The sequence below is a fragment of the Bos indicus genome, chromosome 7 (genome assembly GCF_029378745.1).
Source record: "Bos indicus isolate NIAB-ARS_2022 breed Sahiwal x Tharparkar chromosome 7, NIAB-ARS_B.indTharparkar_mat_pri_1.0, whole genome shotgun sequence".
Taxonomy (NCBI): Eukaryota; Metazoa; Chordata; class Mammalia; order Artiodactyla; family Bovidae; genus Bos; species Bos indicus.
This window is the reverse complement of record NC_091766.1, coordinates 17,548,540-17,573,915: the sequence shown is the minus strand read 5'-3', so window position 1 is coordinate 17,573,915 and position 25,376 is coordinate 17,548,540. Positions and strand designations below refer to the sequence as shown.

The window sequence follows — 25,376 nt, the reverse complement described above, 5'->3', positions numbered from 1 at the left end:
GACCAGATTCTAGTCCCAGCCCTCTCGGTCTGTTAGGGGAGACAGATTACCAACCAGCTTGTCAACAGATACATAATTAGAAAGTGACGAGTGCTGTGCAGAAGTGGATGTGGCGTTGAGAATGGACTATGGGAGTGTGACTCAGTCGTGGAAAAGTGTCCCGGAGAGATGATAGCTAAAACCACAATCTGAGCAGAGAGGAGAAGTCAACTCTCAAAGGGTGGGGCTTAGCATGCCAGGCAGGAGGAACAGCATGTACAAAGGAGAGCAAGGTTCCTAGCAGTACAGATGGAATGATGAGAGAAGTGGGTAAGGCCACGAGGCTGGAAGCCTGAAAGGTCAGGCTTACGCATCAATTCTCCAACTTAAGCACACCCGGTGGGGGTGGAGAGGTGTTAAAACTCGGATTCCTAGACGTTGCCCCTAAAGCTTCTGATTCAGTGCACCTAGAGTCCAGCCTGAGAATTTCTGACATTCTGCATTTCTAAAAGCTTGCAGGTAATTTTGCTGATGTTGCAGGCCTGAGGATCACACTCTTAGGACCATAGCTCTAAGGCGTTGTATGTTTAAGAGCAACAGGAAGCCAGGGGGGGTTCGTTTTGCCCTAGATCCTGCAGGTCTCTGATCTTTGCAAGGGAGGAGGGACACTGTCAGCTCCCTTATTTCCCTGTCCCCGCACGCAGTGAATTGGGCAGTGGGTGGATGGTGGAGTCTTTCTCCAGTCCATCCTGTGATGCTCTGGTGCCCTCTCCCCTGGCCTGCCCCGAATCTCTGCCTCTTACAATCATTTCTTGGTGTATCACAGGCCCATCCTCCTGGAAGATTCCATCAGGCTTCTGCTTCTCCAGGATCAGCCATTTGACGGTCTCACAGAGGTCCTTGGAGTCTATGGCGATGAGGTTGGCGGCCAGTGCAAAGACCTTGACCACGTAGGCTGTCAGCCTGCGGGGGTGGGTACAAAGCGTGAGGCAATTGGCTCTGGGATCCGGAGACTGGCATCTCAACCAACCAATGAGCAGAGTGGGGCTGGGCCTGGCTTGGTTCCTTCAAGCTCTTAAACCAGTGTGGCATGCTGATTATTCAGCGGGCTGGTACCTTGACTCTGGGTGGAGACCTACCTAGACCACCCCAGGCCGAGATCGAGGGCCTGCTCAGGGATGTGAAAGGCTGAGGATGTGCAAGCTGATCCTGGAGACTCACCAGGTGCTGGGGGGCCGATATTGGAAGGCGGCGTAGGCTGAGCTCTTTTGTCTGAAGGCCAGCTGCTGGGTGTACCCTGCGGGGAAGAGAGATGTGTCACCAGAGGCTGAGTGGAGGGGGTGGCTGGTGGGCGTACGCCCTCCAGGGAGGGAAGGGGCTTAGAGAGAGGATAAAGATTCTGTGAAGGGCGGGACAGCGGTCTAGAGAGGAAAGAGGTCTCTGGGTAGGGGGCGGGTGTGTGGGAGGACGGAGAGCTAAAGAGGGACTCAGAAGGTGGGAAGATTAGAGAAGGGGAAGGAATTCTTGGAGGAAAGAGGATTCAAAGAGAAGAGGTTCTCAAAATGGGTTCTCAGGGGCAAGGGGGCCTCAGCGAGAGAGGGAGCTCAGAGGGGTTCAGAGAGGGGGGAGGGGGCAGTCTCAGAGAAGGGGCCGGACCCCGAAAGGGGCGGGGTCTTAGGAGTGGAGGGGGCTCAGAGATGAAGCCGGCTCAGAGGGCTGGGGCTCGGTGGAGCTGGCTCAGTGGGGCGGGGCTCAGGGGCGGAGCAAGGCCAGAGGGGCGGGGCTCAGGGATGAAGTGGGCTCAGAGGGGCGGGCTCAGGGGTGGAGCAGGCTCAGAGGGGCGGGGTTCAGGGGTGGAGCAGGCTCAGAGGGACAGGTAGGACGTGCACCCTTTCTGATGAGCTCCAGGGACTCCTGCCGCTTCTCCAAGCCGAACTTCTCCCACTGGTCGGTGCTGTCCAGGTAGTGCACGGCGATGACCGTGGGCGTCATACCAATCATGTTCTGCTCCCCACAGCCGGAGGGGGTTTGGATAAGGTGCTTCAGCCGCTCTCCGTCGATGGCGTCCTCCGTCATTTGGGCCACCGGAGTCCCTGCAACCCGGCAGGAGGATGGCACTCAAGTCCACGGCTGCTTCCAGACTTTTCAGGCTCTGACCAGCTAGGGCCAAAGGGGTCAGGGACAGCTGGGGGCATGTGAATGATGGAGATACTTCATGGCTGAATGGCTGGAGGGGGTTTTGCTTTTGTGGGGGGTGGGCTTGTGCTTCACAAGGGAACTCTGGGCCTTGGTTCCTCTGGTTCCACCAGCGGTAATAACAGTCATGAATACTTTTACCAGGCTTCATGCTATTCCCCAGGCTCTGTTCTAGGAGAATACCATATAGTATTCTCTTAGATATCATACCCTTAGATATCAATACTATTATTCGCTCCTATCACAGATGAAGAAACCAAGGGTCTCCTCCCCAAACTTCACAGCTGTCAAGATGCAAGGTGCCTTTCTAGCTCCGTCTTGCCCCAGTTCTCCATCCAAGACAATTAGATCTGGAATTTCTGCTCTTGAACTATATTGCTCATGTAAACCTCTTTATCAGCAAAAGCTGTTTGCTGAACTAAGTACTGCCTGGAGCCTTCTATGAAGTGGTTCGAGGAGGGGTTCTAGCTGAAGAGGAGGCAGGAGACACATGGTTAAATATCCCTGGGGTGAGAGTGGATGGAACTGGGCTCCTGACTCTCGGGTCATGACTCTCCTCCCAACATTGTTCTGGGTCTCCTGGGGTTGGGGTCCAAGGGCATCTCACCCTGCAGGAGGATCTTGGTCTCTGACTCGGTGTCTGGGACTTGATCACTAAGATCTGCAGCTGGGACTTCCTCTCGCTGCACTCCCCCTGCAGGATGAATGGGAGACACAGATGGCACCAGCTCCCTCCCACCCCATTCTGCATCACCACCACCCAGGCCTCACTCCCTCTCCCGTGGATGACTCACCTTGACCCAGATGTTCTGGATTCAGTGTACGAACAGCCACAGTTTTGTTGACTCTTACGCCTTCTGGCTGGATGGTGTTAGGGGCAGGGGGAGTTGCATGAGTAAGACAGACAGTTGGTTATATGCTGGGGATTACTGTAGTATAAGGCATGAGGGCCTCCACCTGATCTTAGCTGTGTGACTGGAGGTCAGTTACTTAACCTCTCTGTGCCTCATCTTCCTTCTTTCCTCATGCCTATTGTTGTGCAAGTTCATAATAAAATTATAAATTAACAAAGAAGTAACAAGACCTTTAGAAATCTTTCTATGAGCCTAGATGATTGCTCTCCTGTGGTTAATTCATTTAATCTTCACAACAACCCACTGGAGTGGGTACCGCTTTTATCACTCCCATTTTACAGATGGGGGAGGGACTTCCTCATGGCCCAGTGGTTAATAATCTGCCTGCAGTGCAGGGTACATGGGTTTGATCCCTGGTAAAGGAACTAAGATCCCACATACCATGGGGCAACCAAGCCCATGTGCTGCAACTACTGAGCCCATATGCCACAACTAGAGAAGAAGATCCCTGTGCCACAACTAAGCCAAATAAATAAATATTAAAGATGAGGGAACTGGGGAACAGACAGGTAAAGTAACTTGCCCAAGGTCACAAAGCAAGTAGAACAGGATTTGGGTTTGAACCTAATAGTCTGGCTCCAGAGCCTGTTTTTAACCCAGTGCCTCTTAATGGGCTAAATAAAATAAAAATTTTAAAACAAATAATTTAAAAGAAACTTTTTGAGCCAGTAAACAAGAATAAATAATAAAGGAAAGAGAAAAAATAGATGAAAGAATGTACATAACTACTTAACACAGTGCCTAGCAGATAGTAAGTGCTCAATTAAAATAGGGGCATCTTAATTAGAGTCAAAGGCCCAACACAAGCTCTCACGTGTATATGCACATAAGCCTCCATGGAGGACAGTGGGTGCATTTGCCCTCACAGAACCCATTCTCCTTTTGCCTGGAGTGAGTCCCATCTTTTCCTTTGCAGACTGAGTTCCTGCCTATGTTGTATTCATCAGTGTGTAACATCCAGCTCTCCAGGAAGAAAAGCTCTTGATTTATAGTGCTGCCAATTTCCTTGGTGTGAATATCTCCACCATGATGGATTTCAAGCTACCACCGTGAGTGAGTACAGACTTGGGACGTGGTAGACATACTGGATCTAGGGAGCTGGGTATCACAGGCTCCAGCTCACTACTGGTTTCTTCCCACCAGTGCCTGTGTTGAGTCATATTGAAATTCACAGCAAGGGGAAAAACGTGTGCACCTATATATACACACTTTCATGTAATTTTTAAAATATATTATTTTAATGGTTAGGTTTATTCCAGAACATTAAAGTAGTTGAAAAAATATGTTTGCTTCCATTAAAGCCAGAAAATAAAAATTATAATAAATTATGATTTGGGTGTAAATAAAACATTTCAATGTGAAATCTGTCAGTTTTGATACATTTGGTTTTGAATGTTTCAATATTTTTTCAACTACTGTAATGTTTTTTGGGAAAAAATAACTGATAAAAAATATACACGGGCCCAACTCAGTTTTCTTTTGCTTTAGGTGTCAATATGACATAGTTTGACACCATCAAATTTGTCTCTAAAATTTTGATATTTTGTATATTGCAGAGGTTTTGGGAATGAATTTTGATTTCTTAAAATATTGCACTAAAATATTTTTGATCTTGTTTATGATCTTATGCTTTGCTTTAAAGTACTCATGAAAGATGCTAAAATCCTTTCATTTTGGTTGATGATTTTGTCTATTATATTTGAAAATGTTCAACACTATAGGAAACAGTAACAGAAATATGACTGTTAATGCATATTTCTTTTTTTCTGGGTTGAGTTTTTTTTCCCCATGGGTCTTCTTTTTTGTTGTGTGTTAACGCGTATTTTAAGGGTAAGACTCATAGGTAAAGACTCATAGGTAAAACTCATAGGTAAAAAAGAAGTGTTCTAGTTCTTGCAGTTGTGTATTATTCCTTTCCAATATTTGCTCTGTGAAATATATTTTCTCAAGCTTTTTAAATTTTACTTATTTATTTGGCTGTGCTGTGTGGCTTATGATATCTTAGTTCCATGACCAGGGATCAAATCCAGGGCCACAGCAGTGAAAATACTGAGTCCTAATCACTGGACCACCAGGGAACTGTCCCCAAGATTTTTAAAGTCAGAAGAAAACTCCTGTGCTAAAATGTTACAAGATGTCATATTTGATATTAAAATATATTTTAATGAAAAAATATTATTGATTTCTGAGTTTTCAGGTGTCTGCTAAAAATTCTGTGCCCAAGAATAATGCCTCACTTGCCTCACCCTAATCCTGGCCCTCCATTCAAAGTTCCAGAACTCCTGAATCTCCTATGGTGTGCCTGGGTCTCCAAGTTGGGTTGACAGCACAGGGAGAACCGGAGCCTCTCCTGAAGGACAAGGGGCAGCAGGTACCCCAAGGACTCACCACGACCTTCAGGGTCTTCTTGACACCATCACTGATGAAGTGGTTGTAGACGGCAGCCTTGACCTCCACCTCGTGGAGGCCGATCTTCAGGGGCACAATGACGTAAGGCACCGCCACCGAGGACCTGGCTGGGATCGTTATAGTCTGCTGGTGGCGCTTCTTGGCGGTGGCCAGGCTACAGAAGGCTGGATTGTAGAGCAATTCCACCCTCACCTGCCAGGGGGAGAGAGTATGGGGTCAGGAGAACGTGCCACAGACTCGCTCCCCCAAGTCCCCGCGCCCTCCATGCCTCTGTTGCGCCAGGGACGCACCTTGAGATTTTCCGCCTCCCGGTAGTTGTAGAGGATCGCTCGGATCTCCACTTGCTCGTTGCGCACCACCGAGTAGGGGAGACGCAGGTCGATAAAGAAATCCTGCATCACAGTGACCTCATAGGGGTCAGCCACACAGATCCCTGCCCGGAGTGGAAACAGAACACAGAGTGTCAGGAGTGGGTCAGAGGACTGGGCAGGGTGGACTGGGTCCAAACTCTTGCCCCTACCAATGTCTCAGTGCTTACACTTAACCGCGGGAGCTATCCCAAGGTCTTTGCAGAAGCCCATAGACATAATATGGGGGCTTTCCTGGTGGCTCAGATAGTAAAGAATCTGCCTGTGTCACAGGAGATGTGGGTTCGTTCTCTGGGTCAGGAAGATTCCCTTCGAGAAGGCAATGGCAAACGACTCCAGGATTCTTGCCTGGGAAATCCTGTGGACAGAGGAGCCTGGCGGGCTACAGTCCATGGGGTCTCAGAGTTGGACATGACTGAGCCACTAAGCACACACACATAGATGGCACATCGTGGCGGGGGTCGGGGGTTGGGGGGGTTTGATCCCTGGTCAAGGAACTAAGATCCTGCAAGTCACATGGAGTGGACAAAAAGAAAATCTCTTAAAAAGAAATGACTAAGCCAGAAACTAACACAACACTGTGAATCAACCATAATTCAATTTTTAAAAAAGGGAATTCCCTGGTGGTCCAGTGGCTGAGACTCTGGGTTTCCAATGCAGGGGGCCCAGGTTTGATCCCTGATCAAGGAACTAGATCTCACATGACGCAGCTAAAAGCCAGTGCAGTCAAATAAATAAATAAAAAGAAATATCTTTTAAAAAAGAATTGACTTCTGATATCTGATCTGTGTCATTTAAGGAGGCGTCTATACATCTCCAAAAGGCATTTACTCTTTGACCCCTAAAATATGCTCAACTCCAATAATAAAAATAATAGTTCACACTCATTGAACATGTACAATGTGTCCGGTACTATTATAACTATTATAAAATCCCAACACTTTGAGTAGTTACTCTTTCAGTTGTGCCCATTTTATAGATGAGCATCAAGAGGCTGAGTAACTTGATTAAGGCCACACAGCTGCCCAGAGAAAGATGTGGGATTTGGACTCAGGGACTTGGGCTTGTGAAGCGCCCCACTTTTAACAATACTCTTTCTTTACCCCATAAGAGCTCTTAAGTTTAAAATTTTCAAGTTCTATTGGTTGCATGCATGCTAAGCTGCTTCAGTCGTGTCTGACTCTTTGCAACACTCTGGACTGTAGCCCGCCAGGATCCTCTGTCCGTGGGATTCTCCAGGCAAGAATACTGGAGTGGGTTGCCATTTCTTTCTCCAGGAGATCTTCCCAACCCAGGGATCAGACCCAGGTCTCCTGCATTGCAGGCAGATTCTTTACTGACTGAGCCATAAGGGAAGCCTAAATGTCTTATACATACTGCTATATTTTAAATGGGCAACAAATAAGGACTTACTGTATAGCACAGGGAACTCTGTTCAATGTTATGTGGCAGTCTGGATGGGAGGGGAGTTTGGGGGAGAATGGATACATGGATATGTATGGCTGAGTCTCTTCACTGCCCACCTGAAACCATCACAATACTGTTCATCGGCTGTACTTCAATATAAAATAAAAAAGTTAAAAAAAAAAAAAAGATAATGTCTAACAAACTCCGAGGTAAAGCTTCTTGACCAGATTGCAGCTAGTCCAGAGAACATGCTTAAGAGGCAAGGGTCTAAAGGTAGTTTACATTTTTTTTTCAAGCTGCAGGAACATTTTTTAGGTAAAGGAAACCTCAGACAGAACCTTGGTATACAGAAATGCACAACAGGCAAATATGAAGATGCCCTGATTTGAAACAGGGATGGGGACCCCAAACCAGAACTGTGCTGAGTGGCTTTGGAGTCCCAGGCAGAAGGAAAACTATGTGCCTTGCGTATAATTTATGATAAATTATAACTAAATAAACGTATACTAGAGTAACTGGGTGTGGTATAAATGAAATACACTTAATGCTGTGAGTTTTAATACATCTTTTTTGTGTGTGTTTTTAATAGTTTTTCAACTACTTTAATGCTCTGGAAAAAAAATAACCTTTAAAATGGACAGAAAATATGTATATGAAACACATCTTTCCTTTGGCCTCAAGCTCTAACAGGGTTCAACACAGTGCTGGTTTTTATTTAAAATCTAGGTATTTTGTACATCATGGATTTTTTTTTTTTTTTGGCATTCATTTTGATCTTTTAAAAAACTATTGCATGAAAATACAATTTACCTTGATGACTGAGATTTTTTGGCACCCACCTAATTTTGCATTCAAAGTCAGTGCCTCACTTTCCTTGCCCCATTCCCAGACCAGCTCTAAATCATTCATACTTGACTAGGGTTTGTCAGGGTCCCACACGCAGCTGTTGGTGGCAGTGGCGGGGGAGGATACGCATACCCCTTTTTGTTGTGTTTCACAGCCTACCTGCTGATGTTTCAATCACTCACTTCATCCCGCTTCCTCTTTTATTTTTTCTTAATTGCTTGACTCACTATCATGGCAACATCACCCCTACCAAGTTGTTGTTGCAAATTATTCTCTATGATATTATAGAATAATACATCATATAGCAAATAATTCTATATGATATGGTGGATATATGTCTTTATGCACGTGTACGCTCAATCGCTCAGTCGTGTCCAAATCTTTACAACCCCATGGACTGTAGCCCACCCATGAAATTTTCCAGGCAAGAATACTGGAGCGAGTTGCCATTTCTTACTCCAGAGGATCTTCCTGATCCAGGGATCGAACCTGCCTTTCTTGCATCTCCTGCCTTGGCAGGCAGGTTCTTTACCACTGCGCCACCTGGGAAGCCTGTGTGTTTTTATACATTTGTCCAAACCCGCAGAAACGTAAGACACCGAGTGTGAGCCCTAATGTCAGCTGCTGCTGCTGCTAAGTCGCGTCAGTCATGTCCGACTCTATGTGACCCCATGGACTATAGCCTACCAGGCTCCTCTGTCCATGGGATTCTCCAGGCAAAAGTACTGGAGTGGGTTGCCATTGCTTTCTCCTTAATGTCAGCTAAGAACTAGCAAAGATAATGATGTGTCCATCAATTGTTACAATGTAGATGGTGAGGGAGGCTGTGTATGTGGTCAGGGAAAATGGTACATAGGAAGTCTCTGCACCAGCCTCTCAATTTTGCTCTGAACTAAAACCGCTAAAAATAAAGTCTATTTACCAAATCACGATGTCACTCACATTCTGCACTCTAATCCCTCTCTAGTAACCAGGGCAAAGTGTCAGCCACCAAGAAACAAAAGATCTGTCAGGATGGAATGAGAAAATGCTCAGGGGATCTGGGGTCCCGGCCTCCGAGGACCGGACCACCATCCTCTCTCACCTTTCTTGTCTGACAAGCTCACGGCCAGAATCTCCCAAGTGGTGATGGAGTCTTTCAAAAACACGTTCATGAGCTTCGTGGAGATTCTGGTCCAGGGAGAAGTGGGGGGGGGGGGGCGGTGATTAGGAGAAGACATCTAGCAGGATGCAGGGGGAGAGCAGGTAGGGAGGGGCCCCAAGGGACAGGATTGGAAGGGGGCTGGAGGTGGGTACATTTAGGTAGCCCCAACTCTATTTTCTAGGCTGGGTTGTGTGCTTCCACCATGATTCCACAAAAGAAGGGGGTTTGAGGGGCATGCAAATGCAGTGTCCAATCTAGGGTGACCATAGAAGCTGGCCTGGGGATAGGTTGAAGTGGGGCCATCCCAGCCTTACCCATTTTTGTCTGCTTGTTTAAGGTCCTCAATGACGGTCCACAACCAGCTCTCGGGGAATTGGCTTCGGGAAATGATGTCCTCCTCTGGGATTATGTCATCATCCAGGTCACCTGTGGGTGGGGGGTGGGGGGTTAAAACAGACTGAATCCCCCCTCCTGCTCCCTCCACTGTCCCTTTTAGATATTTATCTTTATCATCCCCTAGAGGGATTCCTAGCATGGACACACCCAAGGTCACATGATCACTTCCAGGGATCCTAGGCACATTTGCCCCAAGAGGCTCCTTTCTCCATAAAAAAAAATATTAAAAGTCACATTTTACAACCATGTTGGTATAAAGGTGAAAATAAGCCACACTGCATTGGGTTGATTTGTTTTTTCCCCTTTGATTTTCAAGGGAATGAAAATATTTGCATGAAAGAGCCTCTAAAAGCATCATTGGCCCATGCCTGCTGTGTTACATTAACCATGTGATGGTTAAGTCTATCCTGAAAGCAATGGGGCTAGCTGAGAGATTCTCTGGACTTGATGGAGATTGCCAAAGAGACAGTGGTCTTTAAAAGTCATCTTGACCCCATCAGCAAGTACACAAAGCTGGACTAGAATAGAGTTTAATCCTGGCTGGGCTTTCCTCAAACAATGATGAACAGATTTTAATTTGGTTCTGGGGCTTCCCTGGTAGTTCAGATGGTAAAGAATCTGCCTGTCAATGCAGGACTTACAGGTTCCCTGGGTCCGGAAGATCCCCTGGAGGAGGAAATGGCTACCCACTCCAGTATTCTTGCCTGGGAAATCCCATAGACAGAGGAACCTGGTGGGCTACAGCCATGGAGTCACAGAGTCAGAGTCTTAGTGATTAACACTTTCACTTTTCTGCCTAACCACAAAGTAGGTGGAATTCCATAGATACTTAAATCCACCCATAAAAGCGAAGAAGGTGAAAGTCGCTCAGTCATGTCCGACTCTTTGCAACCCCATGGACTATACAGTCCATGGAATTCTCCAGGCCGGAATACTGGAGTGGGTAGCCCTTCCCTTCTCCAAGGGATTTTCCCAACCCAGGGATCGAACCCAGGTCTCCCGGCAGATTCTTTACCAGCTGAGCCACAAGGGAAGCCCAGTACTCTGGAGTAATCTATGAAAGTGCCTTGGGATACTAACTCTTAATCAACCCTCTGTATCACCCCCAGTTGGCTAAAAAAATGACATAATGCTGGGGGAAAAAAGTCATCCGTGTGTGTAAATCATACACACATTGTCTAAATTTCTTCTTTGCGAAAGAAAAGTCTTGGGTCACTGGAGCAGAGAGTAGCATGCCTAGTCATTATAATTTGCAAAGAGACTGAAGGTAGAATTCTGTGTTCATGTATGTTGGGAATCATGTTTTTGGTGGGGTAGAGGGTTGAAGGGGTTGCTAGTTTTCCAGCTAAAGGAATTCAGAAATATTTGACTTTGGCAGTGGCTGCTTTTGAGAAGTTATCTGCAGATAGTTCAGTTTCAACAAAGCCCATTCTGGCACAGAAGTCTTCTAATTAAGACATACTAAAATATATTTTTAAAAAACAAAAAGAAAAGGAGAGGGACTTCCTTTTCTCCCACTGGTAGTCCAGTGGTTAAGGTCCCGAAGTTCCACTGCAGGGGGCATAGGTTCAATCCCTGATCAGGGAACTAAGATTCTGCATGCCACATGGCATAACCAAAAATTTTAAAAACTGAATAATGGTGGGATCAGGCCACACCGGGCTCCTCTGTCTCTCAACAGATGGCCGTGGAGACTGTGTCAGTTCTGTAAAGGCCACTTTGTGGTGAGACCATTCTGATTTTGCTTAAAGGGGGCTTCTAAGAGAAGCCCTGGCTTTGCTTAAGATTGATGTGGCCTGAGATGTAGAGTTTTGACTGTGTACATGTCCTCTCCAGAATCGAATGAATGAATGAATGATTGAACATTGGGCAAAGGTTGAGCAGGTCTCTTAATAAGGCAACATGAATTAGTTTTCTTTGGTAAAGGCAAGCTTATAACCCATCTCATGTCTTCCTACTGGCAACTAGTGTGACCAGCTCTATCTTCTAGAATGATCCCTCAGATCATGGGAGGGAGGGGTGTCCTGGGCACTGGTAAAGTCAAACTTCAGAGGGTCTGGGGCCAGGGCCAGGCTAATCCACCCAGGCAGGAAATTTCCTTGCCCTCAGGAAAGGAGTCTTCTCCACTAGACTAGGTCCTTCTTCCCTCAGACAGGCACTTTCTTCCACCTGCGACAGACCCGCATCCCCCTCAGACAGGACGTCCTTCCCTCTCAGACAGGGATCTCCTTGCCCCACTGGAGATCTCCTCCTCCCTCAGACAGGCACGTCTTCCTCCCTCTCCGGACAGGCCTCCTCCTCACCTCGGACTCGCTGGATAGAGACCCCCTCTTCCTTCGGACAGGCACCTCCTCCCCCTAGGACTGGACTCCCCGCTCCTTGAACAGATTGGCTCTACCCTCTTCGGATTGGCTCCTCCTCCCACCTCGGACAGGCCCGCCCTCCCCGCCACAGGACTCACTCCTGGCCAGCTCCAGGGCGCCGTCGCGGCTGTGCTGCTGCCGCAGCTGAGTGATGTACTCGCAGCAGTCCAGGAAGGCCTTGACGCACGCGTCGCCCTGCAGGATGAACTGGGCCCGGCGCTGGCACGGGAACTTCATGGGGTTGTCCCGCATGCCGTCTTCGCAGCACTTGCGCAGATCGCTGCTGTACTGACCCGCTATGGGAACACAGATTTCCCCGACACGTCCCGCGCGCCCTCAGCTGCTGGCCTCGAAGCAGCAGACACTCAGGACACAGCCCAGGAAGAACTTCCCCACGGTCAGACCCTCCCCTTCCCTCTCTAGCTGGGATCCAGAATGGGTGGGGACCAGCGGAGGGCGCACACCTTTATCCATCCTCTTCTCCATGAGCTGCACCGAGCGGCGTCGGCGGGTGGCTGGTTGCGGGCACTGCGGATCTAAAGGCAGGTGGAAGGGGAACCAGATGGGTTAGGCACCTACTATGTTTCTGCTTTATTGACTATGCCAAAGCCTTTGACTGTGTGGATCACAATAAACTGTGGAAAATTCTGAAAGAGATGGGAATACCAGACCACCTGACCTGCTTCTTGAGAAATCTGTATGCAGGTCAGGAAGCAACAGTTAGAACTGGACATGGAACAACAGACTGGTTCCAAATAGGAAAAGGAGTATGTCCAGGCTGTATATTGTCACCCTGCTTATTTAACTTATATGCAGAGTACATCATGAGAAACGCTGGGCTGGAGGAAGCACAAGCTGGAATCAAGATTGTGGGGAGAAATATCAATAACCTCAGATATGCAGATGACACCACCCTTATGGCAGAAAGTGAAGAGGAACTAAAAAGCCTCTTGATGAAAGTGAAAGAGGAGACTGAAAAAGTTGGCTTAAAGCTCAACATTCAGAAAACTAAGATCATGGCATCTGGTCCCATCACTTCATGGCAAATACATGGGGAAACAGTAGAAACAATGTCAGACTTTATTTTTTGGGGCTCCAAAATCACTGCAGATGGTGACTGCAGCCATGAAATTAAAAGACGCTTACTCCTTGGAAGGGAAGTTATGACCAACCTAGATAGCATATTCAAAAGCAGAGACATTACTTTTCCAACAAAGGTCCTGGCTATGGTTTTTCCAGTGGTCATGTATGGATGTGAGAGCTGAACTGTGAAGAAAAGAATGATGCTTTTGAACTGTGGTGTTGGAGAAGATTCTTGAGAGTCCCTTGGACTGCAAGGAGATCCAACCAGTCCATTCTGAAGGAGATCAGCCCTGGGTGTTCATTGGAAGGACTGATGCTGAGCTGAAACTCCAATACTTTGGCCACCTCATGAGAAGAGTTGACTCATTGGAAAAAACCCTGATGCTGGGAGGGACTGGGGGCAGGAGGAGAAGGGGACGATAGAGAATGAGATGGCTGGATGGCATCACCGACTCGATGGACATGAGTTTGGGTAAACTCTGGGAGTTGGTGGTGGACAGGCAGGCCTGGCGTGCTGCAGTTCATGGGGTTGCAGTCGGATATGAGTGAGCGACTGAACTGACTGACTGACTGATGTGTCCTTGGTTTCCTCCCCACTGCAGCCTCCCCCCACCCCCACCCCCGCCGTGATGTTGGAGTGTTATTGTGGCCCATACCGAGGCTCAGAAAGAAGTGATTTGCGAGATGATAGTGGAGGCGGGACTTCCAACACCCCAACCTGCACCCCAGAGCCCTGCCCTTAACATGATCTCAGTATCTGGGGGATGGAGGCCCTGCTTCTCGCCTGCCCTGCCTTTCCCTGCATCCTCACCTGCCCTCTGCTGGGTCTCCAGGCCCTGGCTGGTCTTGAGAGTGAGTCCTGCATCCGTGAAGACGCCAGCATAGTTTCTTCCACTGCCTGGGGTGCAGCCAATGTCCGCTTTCTCCACCACGTCCCAGATCTGCGGGGTGGAGTGCAGGCGGAGGGTCAGAAGGGCCACCACCCTCTGGCCAGCTTGTCCATCCAGCCCCACCCCATCCATCCTTATCCTGTTCCCCAAGCTGGCAGGCCACGATGGACGATCCAGAATTGGACTCTGGACTGCGTCCATTCCCAGCACCATCTCCAACGTGGACCTTTGTCCACCCACATTCTCATCCTCAACTTGACTTCAACCCATCCCCGTGTCTACATCCATTCAGACCTCTATGCTCAACCTATCTGCTCCTCTCCAGCATCATCCCCAGGTGGCTCAGTGGTAAAGAATCTGCCTGCCAATGCAGGAGACACAGGTCCCATCCCTGGGTGGGGAAGGTACCCTGGAGAAGGAAATGGCAACCCACTCCAGTATTCTTGCCTGGGAAATGCCATGGACAGAGAAGCCTGGTGGGCTACAGTCCATGGGATTGAAAAAGAGTTGGACAGGACTGAGTGACTGAACGACAATAAGCATCACTCCCACCTCAACCCAATGCCATCTCTGAACCAACCTCAGCGACTCTGGGGCATACCTTTCTCTGGGTCAATTTGTTCTTCTTATTCAGCACAAACACGCCCTTGTCCACGGCCACGAGCCCCACTCGGGCCCCCTGGTCAGCCTCGATCTTCAGGGTTATCTGTTGCCCGGGTCGATGGTGTTTCTCTTCCTTCCCACCATTTTTCACCACCAGCTATGGGAGGGGAGCAGGTTGGAGGGGGAATTCAGCCCTGTAAGACCTCAAGAAGCCCAAGACAGAGGAGGTCTTGAGCTGGACTGAAAGGGGAGGGGAAGAAGCAAGCCAAACTGGCATCAGGCAGAAAATCAAGAAAAGAGAGAAAACCAGGAGCAAGAGAGATACTGAGTGCAAGCGTCTACTTATGAAATAAATGAGTCATAGGGATCAAATACACAGTGTGAAGAAGATAGTCAATAAGCACATAGGACCTTTGTATGGTGACATGTGGTTACTAACAGGACTCATGATGGTGAGCATTTTGAAACACACAGAAATATGTTGATATGTGGATTGTAGAAATGTCGTACACCAGGAACTAACATAGTGGCATAGGTCAATTAGGCACTTCCCTGTAGCTCAGTTGGTAAAGAATCCGCCTGCAATGCAGGAGACCCAGGTTTGATCCCTGGGTTAGGAAGATCCCCTGGAGAAGGGAATGACAACCCACTCCAGTATTCTTGCCTGGGAAATCCCATGTACAGAGGAGCCTGGCAGACTACAGTCCATGGGGTTTCAAAGAGTCAGACATGACTTAGCGTGTAACCACCACCATAGGTCAATTATACTTCAAACAAACATACTCATAGAAAAAGAGATCAGATGTGTGGTAAAGGGAGAGGGAATTGAGTGAAGGTGGTTAAAAACAAACTTTCAGTTTTAAGTACCAGGGGTGTAATGTACAACATAATAAATATATGTAATTAACCCTGCTGTGCCATTATATAAGGAAGGTCGTTAGAGGAAACCCTGAATTCTCACCACAAGGGAAAGATTTTCTTTTTCTATTTCTTTAATCTCATATCTCTATGAGGTGATCACTATTCACTCAACTTATTGTGCTGATCACTTATGATGTACCTAGGTTAAATCATTATGCTCTACACCTTAAACTTAGTACTGTGTGTAAATTACATTTCAATAAAACTGGAAGAAAAAGAAGCTACTAAGGGAACTTCCCTGGTGGCCCAGTGGTTAGGACTTTGCCTTCCAATCCAGGGAGTACAGGTTCGATCCCTGGTTGGGGTGCTAAGATCCCACCTGCCTCCCAGCCAAAACACCAAAAGCATAAAGCAGAAGTAATATTGTAACAAATTCAATAAAGACTTTAAAAAAAGGTCCATATCAAGAAAAAAAAAGATGAAGAAACTGAGGCTGAAAGAGATGGAAGAATAAGATGGAAAAGGAGGAGAGGCAGGAACTCTGAAATGGGGAGAGGCATGGACTCAAAAGATTGGAGAGAGACAGAGCCAGAGGCACAAGACGGGGAGAGGGACAGCCAGGTGGAGGGTCTCCAGATGGGCACAGAGAGGTGCCAGGGAGCTTACCGTGCCCATACACGAGTCCTTGACATCCACCCACACGGAGTCGGCCACCACCTCCCTCTGGCCTTTGGCATTAATCAGTGTGTAATAGGCCACCAGGCGGAAGGAAGGGATGAAGTCTGACGTGATGGTCAAGGGCAATACCACTAGGTCCTGGCCGGGCTCTCGGTACTGGCGTCCCACCTTCAACAGCTTCCCCTTGTTCATGATCTGGGGGGACAGTTCGGTATAAGGATCAGGAAGGTGAGCGGGAGAATGGGTGGGAGTCAGGGACGGGGGTGGGGGGTGGAATCTGGGATGGATGAGGGCTCCCGGGGATACTGGGAGTTCTAGAAAGCCACGGACCATGTAGGTGTAGTAGCGGATCTTGGCTTGCTCGCCGGGGTCCGTGCGCAGGTGGAAGTTGACGTTGAGAGTCTCCCCAGGCTTGAGCTCCACGCGGGGCACAGAGAGGTGCAGGTAGTTATTGGAGTTCCCCTGGGTGTTGTAGGGTAGGGCCTGCATGGTCCTGGTGGCCTGTCGCCCCTCGGGGATATTGTCCTTTTTTGTGCGTACCTGGTCAGGGAAAGATGGATGCCATGATGCCCACCCGCCCTCCCCAGAGACATCTAAATCCACACCCCTGAGACCAGGGTATTTTATGTGAGGAGAAAGACTTTGCAGATGAGATTAGGTTAAGGATATTAAGGAGATGGGGAGGAGACTGAATGATCCAGGTGGGCCCAATGCCATCACAAGTGTCCATATAAGATGTCTAGGCAGGGACTTCCTTGATGGCACAGTGGATAAGAATCTGCCTGCCAATGCAGGGAACATGGGTCCGATCCCTGGTCCGGGAAGATTACACATGCTGTGGAGCAACTAAGCCTGTGTGTCACAACTATCGAGCCTGTGCACCCTAGAGCCTGTGGTCTGCAACAAAGAGAAGCCACCTCAATGAGAAATCCAAGCCCCACAACTAGAGAAAGCTGGCAAACAGCAACAAAGACCCAGTGCCACCAAAAATGAATGAGTAAATAATTTAAAATAAGAAGACATCTGGGCAGCAGACATCTAGAAGGTAGGACCCTGCTGTGCAGATGAGAACACATCTATGCGTGCAAACTATTATATATAGAATGGATAAACAAAGCCCTACAGTACAGCACAGGGAACTCTATTCAATATCCTGTCATAAACCATTATGGAAAAAGATATGAAAAAGACATATGTATATGTCTAACTGAATCACTTTGCTGTACAGCAGTAATTAACACAACATTGTAAGTCAATTCTACTTCAATCAAATAAATGAAAACATAAAAAGAGCCCTTCTATGCAAATGAAAACATCTCTGTGGATGGCACATCCCTTTATGCAAATGAAAGAAACCCACTCTATGCCCAAGACAGGATCCTTTTGTGCACATGTCAGGACCCCAGTCTACAAAATTAAGTCCCCTGAGGCTGGCCCAGAACTCACGGTGATGGTCAGGGGATCCCGTTTGTTCTGTGTGTTGATGCTTAGCTTGGCCACGCCATCATCCTGGGTCAAGGACTGCACATTGCTGCCCTGGGTCACCACCGGGATGTGGCGAGCGGGGGAGCCGTCGGGGTTTGTCACGTACACCTGTGGGTACAGGGGCAGGTGGAGGGCATTCAGGCAGACCCAGGGGTGTGATCGTGCTCAGGAGCAGTGTTGAGGGGTGCAGTCCTGCCCAGGGTCTCACCATGAGGTCGAAGGGCATGGCAGGTTTGAAGAACTTGGGGGTCTTGGTGAAATGGATCTGGTAGGGGGAAGTCACAATGGGGATCCCGGTGCGCTCTGCCTCCACCATGTCACTGCCTGAGGGGGGCCAGCCATGAGGGTGGGCTCCTGGGCCACCCCTCAGGACCAGGCTTCCCCCGTCAGACTGCACTCTGCCTTCGTACTGGGCCTCTGTCCTTAGAATGTATCTTCCCCATCGACCTGATTCCACATTCATTCTGAACATCCACCCTCAGAATGAGTCTCCCTCTTGCACTGGGTCTTATGCCCCAGAGTGGTTCTTCCCTGTCAGACTGGACCCCTTCTTCATTCTGGGCCTCCTCCCTCAGACTAGGTCTCCCCTGTAAGACTGGATCCCCCCTCCCTTCATTCTGCACCTCTTCCCTCAGACTAGACCTCCCCTGCCAGCCTGGACCCTCCCTTCATTCTGGGCTTCCTCTCTCAGATGAGACCTCCCTTGTCAGACTGGATCCTGCCCCCTTCCTTCTTGGCCTTCTCCCTCAGACTGCATCTCCCCCTTCAAAACTGGATCCCCTGCTTCATTCTGGGTCTCCCCTCTCAGACTGGATCCCCCTTTCATTCTGGGCCTCCGCCCCCAGACTGGGCCTCACCTGATTGCAAGATGACGGTGGCGGACACATATATGGACTTGCCCACCAGGGCATCAGCTCGGGAGGGCTGTACTCCATTCAGCAAAACCTGACGTTTCAGTATGGCCTCCCCATTACCATCGTTGATCTGGGGGAGACAGTAAGGGTTCATGGCGGAGGGGGGACCTGGGGTTAGGGACCAGGGGGTGGGCTCAGACGACAGGAGACAGGAAGGGTGTTTAGGGTGGGGGAGACCAGACAGGGCCTCTGTTAGGTACCGGAACACGGGTGAGGGAGTGAGTCAATGAAATTCTCCGGTCGCCATCCTGGACCCCAAAGATGACGAAAGCTGTTCCGTCCACCTGTTCCCCGTACAAGAACCTGCGATGCAGGGACAGTCTCAGATTCTCCCCTCTGCAGATGAGTCTTCCTCCAAACTAGCGTTGGCCTCGGTTGAGCCCCTCCCCCCACTTGGCCCCTCCCCCTGCCCCTCACCTGGCAATGATGTTGACCTTCAGGCCATCTGGGTCATCAATGTAGTAGAATTTCTCTTCAGGCTCTAGTTGGACCTCAAAACTGGGAAGCACTGGGGGGGGACAGATCATGTTGGTGGGGGACCAGCATTGAGCCCAGCCTGATGCACTCCCCCATCCCCCTACCCCCTAACCCCAGTTCCCTGGACCCTCTTACCATATTCCTTCACCTCAAACTCAGCGGAGAAGACCTGCTGCGGAGAATCTTCATAGTAGGCTTTGATCTTCCACACCCCCATGCTGTGGGGGAGGTAGGCTGGTGATCTGGACAGACCTGGCGGCCCCCCACTCCCTCTCCTGGGGTAGGGGAGCCCCAAACCCCCTCCTGGAGGACCTGACATACTTCACTAGCTCTGGAATGTTCCAGGACAAGGTCAAAATGCCAAACTGGTTCTGAGAAGACTTGGAGTCCCGCTTGACAGGGATGCCATCAGGGGTCTGTCAGGAGACAGAGAGAAAAATGGCTCTTCAGAGATGAGGCTTTGCCTCTTGGCTTGCCCCTCCCTGTCTGTGTCTGGACATTTTCTCTGTGTTAGGTCCACAGGGGCAGTGGTGAAGAACGTGCCCCTGAGCCAGTCAGCTTGGGTTCAAATCCCCACTGAGCCAATTACAAGCTGTGTGACCTTGGGCAAGTTACTTAGCCTCTCTGTGCTCAATGAGCATATCTGGAAAAAGATAATTATTACTCCTATGTCACTGGTTTGGGAAATGTTAATATAGGCAAGAGCTGATGATGATCAGCGTCTCTCCAAAAACAAATAATAACTAGCGTTTGGGACTTCCCTGGTGGTGGTCCAGTGGCTAAAACTCCACGCTTCCAATGCAGGGATTGCACGTTCGATCCCTGGTCATGGAACTAGATTCCACATGCCGCAGTTAAGACGCGACACAACCTAATAAATAAATGTTAAAAATAGATGACATGTGTCATCTATTGTGATGCAGGACCCTGTGCTAAGCATTTGATTAGCACATACATACACCACACATAACTGCCCACATCTGCCTTTTTGACATAGCAATGTTGCATGGCTAGACCTCATACACATGTGATTTCATGCATTGCCAACAGTTAAACATCAGGAGACATCACATAGAAATCCAATTTTCTGGCTTCTCTTGGAAATTAAGGTCACTGTGGATAACATGCTTCTGTTGGTACGGGGTGACATTTGCTGGGAGCTGAGCACTGTGCCTTGAGGGGAGATGTGTATCCTGTTCCCTGTATACCCCTAAATCTCTAAAGCCAGCTCACAGCCTTCAGGACCTGGTCCTTGTTAGCTCTGTGTAATCTCAATAAATACTCAGGAAGATCCCCACAGGAGGACATGCCCCAGTCTTCCTCCCTTCTCTCTCCCTTCATTCTACATGTATGGTTCCCTCCCCATCTCTCCCTGCTTCTCTCTCCCCTCTCCTTCCCTCCCTCCTTCCAGTAAGTTTTTATTTATCCTACTACCCGCCAAGCACTGAATTTATGTTCAGTGGAGGTTAGGGGAAGGTGCAATTAATAAAATGTATAGATCCCATTTACAAGATGCCAGAAGGAGAGGGGGTGTTGCAATTTTACAGGGCACTCAGTGAGATCTCACTGTAAAATTGGGACACTGGAACAAAGACTTGAAGGAGGTGAGGGAGCGGTCTGTGTGGAAATTTCCAGGAAGAGGGTTTTCTGGGTAGGGGGAGTAGCCCATGCAAAGGCCCTGGGGCAGGGCTCTGCCTGAAGAGACTGGTGTGTGGCTGGAGCACAGTAAGCCGAGGAGAAGAGGGAAGCAGCGAGGGCACGGAGGGGATGGGGTAGGTCTTGCAGAGTCTTGTGGGCCACAGGAGGACTTGAAACTTGTTCTCAGGGAAGTGGGAGCCCTGGAAGGCTGGGGGCTGAGGAGGGGGCAGGGCCTGACTCAAGTGCTCACGGGCGCCCTCTGGCGGCACTAGAGAATTAGTGTCAGTCATCATCCCAATCTTCTGATGAAGAAAACAGACGCGGAAATGTGAAGTGACCTGTCCAGAGTCACACAGTGACCGGGTGTCTATCTGGAGCTAGAATCCTCAGGCGCAAGCAAGCATCGCCCCACGTGGTCTCCCTGGCTCCCGGCCCCCTCTCCCGACCTCTCTATATGCCTCTGACTTTGGGTCTCCGTCCGTGGCTCTTTCTCTGTCTCGATCTCTTTGTCTCTCCCTTAGTCTCAGCCCCGGGTAAGTCTGGGGCCCTGGCTGGCTGGTACCTCGATGGTGATGAAAACCGTCTGGCCCACGGGCAGCAGCTTGTGGTCAACAGTGAAGACCCGATAGAGGACTGAGAGGTGGTGGGACAGAAAAAGAGAGTTGGGTGAGACTCTGCTCCTCCCCCAGCCCTGCCCCTCCCCAATCCCGCCCTCTCCAGCCACCCCTCTCCGCCCCTTACCCGTGGAGCCTGGGGTGTAGATGGTCTTGTCCGTCTGGATGAAGAGGTACCCGCTCTGAAGGCTGATCAGCACCACCTTCTCCACCTGGACATTCCCGAAGGTCGCTACGACAGTCACGAACTTGTGCCCCTTGTCGGATTTTAACTCTTTGCTGGCCGGGATCTGGGCGTGAACCAAGAGATCATTAGGGGTCTGCTCCACCTGCCCTCTTCACAACACAGCCTGCCCATCAATTCTGGTTTGCCCAGATTTGGGGAGTAACGGGGTACTGAGATGGCGGGAGGGTAAGAGAGGGGGTGGGAGTCAGAGGGAGGGATGGGAAGGGGGAGTAAGAGGCGGCTCAGAGGAGGGAGGGCTCAGAAGGGGAAGGGACTCAAAAAGAAAACTCAGATGGAAGGGCCTCTGAAGGAAGAGGGCTTAAGAGAGGGAGGGGCTTGGAGGGCGGGGGCTCAGAAATGGGAAAGGGCTCAGAGATCCTAGGGCTTGGAAGGAGGTGGATTTGAGAGAGATCAGGGGGCTACTGTATAGCACAGGGACCTCTGCTCAATATTATGTAACAGCCTAAATGAGGCAAGAATTTGGAAAAGAATAGATACATGTATATGTATCACTGAATCACTTGACTGTACACCTGAAATTACTGCAACATTGCTAATCAATTATGCTCCAGTATAAATTAAAAGTTTTTTGTTTTTTTTTTTTTAAGCCGGGAACCCAAAGCCAGTGCTTTGGGACAATTCAGAGGGATAGGGTGGGGAGAATTGTGGAAGCGGTTTTTAGGATGGAGGGGGACACATGCATACCCGTGGCCGATTCATGCTGATGTATGGCAAAAACCATCACAATATTGTAAAGTAATTGTCCTCCAATTAAAATAAATTAATTAATTTAAAATAAAAAAGAAGGTGGAGACAGCTCAGAGAAAGCACTGGATGAAGCAGTGGGAGGGGCTCAGAAAAGGGAGGGCTCAGATGGGGGAGGGGGAGACTCAGAAGGGGCGGGGCTCAGGCAGTGTGGGTGGGGCTCAGAGAGCTCAGCCACGTGGATGCGTGGAGGACTCTCGGAGCTGGTGCGGCAGCAGCAGGATTGGGCTCCCTGGCGCGCCCACCTTGATGGTGACGGTGCTCAGGTAGCCATTGTTGCTGTTCAGCTGGGTGTTTTCGTTTGACAGCACTTGTTTCTTGGCCGGGAAGTCGTGGACGGTGACCGAGACCTGAATAGTCCCTTGTCCTCCGTGGGCCTCCAGCACCACAGTCTCCTCGCTCTCCAGACGCAGGATGTTGGGGGTGATCATGGAATACCTGCCGGAGGGGAGCATGGGGCGTGGCGCTGTCATCCCCGGAAGCCCGGGCTGCCAGCCCTTCCCCAGGGTGAGCGCTCTGCCCCAGTCCCTGGTCTCACAGGGGATCCGGAGACCGGCAGACAACTGGGGGCGGGGCGGGGGAGGAGGAGGCAGGGGCGGTGCTTCACATCCCATCAACTCCTCAACACCAAAATGAGAGGTGCCACCTCTTCCAAGACTTCCAAACTCACCACTGAATCCACTTATTCCAGGAGCTCTAATCCCGAAATCTTTAAACACCCCAAGTCTCTAAACACCCAGCCCTGGAACACCATATGTGCTATGAGCTAAGTGGCGTCAATCGTGTCCGACTCTTTGCTACCCTCTAGACTGTAGCCGGCCAGGCTCCTTTGTTCATGGGATTCTCCAGGCAAGAATACCAGAGTGGGTTGCCGGTGCCCTCCTCCAGGGGATCTTCCTGACCCAGGGATCAAACCCGCGTCTCCTGTGTCTCCTGCATTGCAGGCGGATTCCTTACCTGCTGAGCCACCAGGGCAGCCAAGACCATCCCAAACTCCTCCCTAAACCTGTGGCACCCCAGATCCAGATCCACGCCCTCAGCCACATACACCCACGCGAAATCTCTAGACCCTTAAAACCTGAAACTACAAACTCCCAGAATCTATGACGGTCAAATGTCCAGGACGCCAGATCACCTCTCCTGCAGAATCACTCATCACCGCATACGCCCTACACATGCAGGGCCGCATACCACAAATGCACACTCTCGTCTCTGAAGCAGCCTTTTTTGGGGGTCAGGCTGTGACTACTCACATGGGGTTCCCCAGGGCCATGGGGAGACTGGCTAGAAGCAGCAGCAGCAGGCTGGGGCCTGAGGTGGGCTTCATGGTGCCGGGGCAGTGGAGGGAAGGAGGGATAGAGGGACGGAGGGAGAGGGCAGGGGGGCAGTGAGCTGAGGTTGTTGGAGTCTGCCTTTTTATCTGGCTCCTGGCTTCCTCCCTCCTCTGACCAGCCCTCACTCCCCGCGGCCTCCCTCCTCCCTGGGACTGCCCCAGATTTCTCAATACTGTTTCCTAAGTTTTTCAATCTGTAGGGCCAGCATGCCTGGCATAAGTAACCCGGGGCCATGTTCTTCAGCTACAGAGACACAACAACCTCCTGCCCGGGCCTCCCTCCGGGTCATGGCCATCTGGTGATCAGGGACCTTTCCCTGTTACATCTACTTGGTAGCAGATGAAAGCAAAGGGCAGAGAGCCACCCCTTGCCCCCAACTCCAGATATCTGGTCCTGGCCCTCAGTCTACTTTTAAGCATGCATTTATTCACCAGACTCTTCCTGTGAGTCCATTTCTGTGCTAGCATCTCATGTTCCACTTCCAGAATCTTCCATGTTGGCATGGGGCTGGGGGCCGGGGACAGAGTCCAGCATCAATGCTCCTAGCCCCACAGAGTGTTTTCTCCAGTGGAGAGGGACTCAGCTTCTTGGAGAGTCAGGGAAGGTTTCTTGGAGGAGGGGACATTTCAACTGGGCTTTGAAGTATGTGTAGGAGTTCACTATCCAAGGACAATGTTTTCTAGGGCAAGGAGAGCCTGGAATTCCCTTCACCTAATCTCGTCAAGAGGCCTGAGTGGCTAAAAAGTCATAATTGAGGAAAGTCCCATGGCTAGCTTTTGTATTACATCAATGCCTTCTTAGGGGAAGGAGGTTCAAGAGGGATGGGACATGTGTATACCTATGGCTGATTCATGTTTATGTGTGGCAGAAACCAACACAACATTATAAAGCAATTATCCTCCAATTAAAAAAAATTTAAAAACATCCTCTTGGGATATTATTATTATTAAAAATTGTATTTAACTTGTTGCATAAGAATTGGTAATATAGTCATATGGTTCAATATCTAAAAGGTAACCTTCCTCCTGCTCTTGTTGCTAGCCATCAGGGTCTCAGACATGACCATGTAACCAAGTCTCATGTTTCTCTCCAGAGGTATATTATACATTTACGAACACTCACACATTTCAAAAACAAATCAGAAAGCTCTACACAAAAACAATATCAGAAAGCTCTACACACTCTTCTTCCTGGTCTCCCTGGGTTACACCTTGCTTTTTCATAAACAGTATACGGTAGGATTGTTTCATTATCAGAGCACAGAGAGCTTCCTTGTTCTTGCAGTGAAAGTAACCAGTCATCTGCTGATGGACAGACAGACTTCCTATTGTTACAAAACCATGGTCCCTCCAGACAGTAATCTGCATTATTGCCCAGTTATTGCCCAGTTCTCATGATTATTAACTGGTAAACCTTGGGGAAATTACTGATAACCACTTGAGCCTCAGTTTCCTCCTGTAAAGGGGTTATAACAGCAAGCAACTTCAAAGAGTTCTTACTACAATGAGAAAAGATAATTCTGATCAAAGGCTGTGTGTTAACAGTAACCTTGCTAGATATCGCTAAATTCCCCTCCATAGTTATATTGATTTGCATATTCACCAGTCTTGCACAAAGTTGCCAATTTCCTCATTCCCACCCCGCCTGTACCCCAACCCCTGCCCCTGGCCCACCGCCCCACTTAAGGGCACGTCGTCCAAACTGGATTTTCGCCTCAGCGTCAGTTTAATTTGCTTGTAAATTGAGACTCTGGGGGATAGGGGGAATGTGAAACCAGGTGTAGGGA

At 49.4% G+C, this 25,376-nt stretch overlaps 1 protein-coding gene across 1 annotated transcript in view; it reads right to left on the bottom strand.

The window, feature by feature from the left end:
* C3 (complement C3) overlaps nucleotides 1–23,665 on the bottom strand; it is a 36,032-nt gene extending 12,367 nt beyond the window's left edge. The window contains exons 1-26 of the mRNA XM_019964329.2: nucleotides 23,510–23,665; nucleotides 22,502–22,694; nucleotides 21,393–21,555; nucleotides 21,214–21,284; nucleotides 19,335–19,429; nucleotides 19,149–19,231; nucleotides 18,954–19,044; nucleotides 18,737–18,839; nucleotides 18,480–18,606; nucleotides 17,831–17,946; nucleotides 17,584–17,730; nucleotides 16,468–16,677; nucleotides 16,126–16,332; nucleotides 14,597–14,755; nucleotides 13,917–14,046; nucleotides 12,487–12,558; nucleotides 12,121–12,318; nucleotides 9,578–9,689; nucleotides 9,204–9,289; nucleotides 5,789–5,931; nucleotides 5,478–5,690; nucleotides 2,970–3,036; nucleotides 2,783–2,869; nucleotides 1,869–2,072; nucleotides 1,201–1,276; nucleotides 783–942 (exon numbers count right to left, since the gene is read on the bottom strand). Coding sequence (XP_019819888.2) covers nucleotides 783–942; nucleotides 1,201–1,276; nucleotides 1,869–2,072; nucleotides 2,783–2,869; nucleotides 2,970–3,036; nucleotides 5,478–5,690; nucleotides 5,789–5,931; nucleotides 9,204–9,289; nucleotides 9,578–9,689; nucleotides 12,121–12,318; nucleotides 12,487–12,558; nucleotides 13,917–14,046; nucleotides 14,597–14,755; nucleotides 16,126–16,332; nucleotides 16,468–16,677; nucleotides 17,584–17,730; nucleotides 17,831–17,946; nucleotides 18,480–18,606; nucleotides 18,737–18,839; nucleotides 18,954–19,044; nucleotides 19,149–19,231; nucleotides 19,335–19,429; nucleotides 21,214–21,284; nucleotides 21,393–21,555; nucleotides 22,502–22,694; nucleotides 23,510–23,583 — 3,387 coding nt within the window. The 5' untranslated portion in view covers nucleotides 23,584–23,665. The remainder of the gene's footprint in view (nucleotides 1–782; nucleotides 943–1,200; nucleotides 1,277–1,868; nucleotides 2,073–2,782; nucleotides 2,870–2,969; nucleotides 3,037–5,477; nucleotides 5,691–5,788; nucleotides 5,932–9,203; nucleotides 9,290–9,577; nucleotides 9,690–12,120; nucleotides 12,319–12,486; nucleotides 12,559–13,916; nucleotides 14,047–14,596; nucleotides 14,756–16,125; nucleotides 16,333–16,467; nucleotides 16,678–17,583; nucleotides 17,731–17,830; nucleotides 17,947–18,479; nucleotides 18,607–18,736; nucleotides 18,840–18,953; nucleotides 19,045–19,148; nucleotides 19,232–19,334; nucleotides 19,430–21,213; nucleotides 21,285–21,392; nucleotides 21,556–22,501; nucleotides 22,695–23,509) is intronic.
* Nucleotides 23,666–25,376: the final 1,711 nt, after the last annotated feature.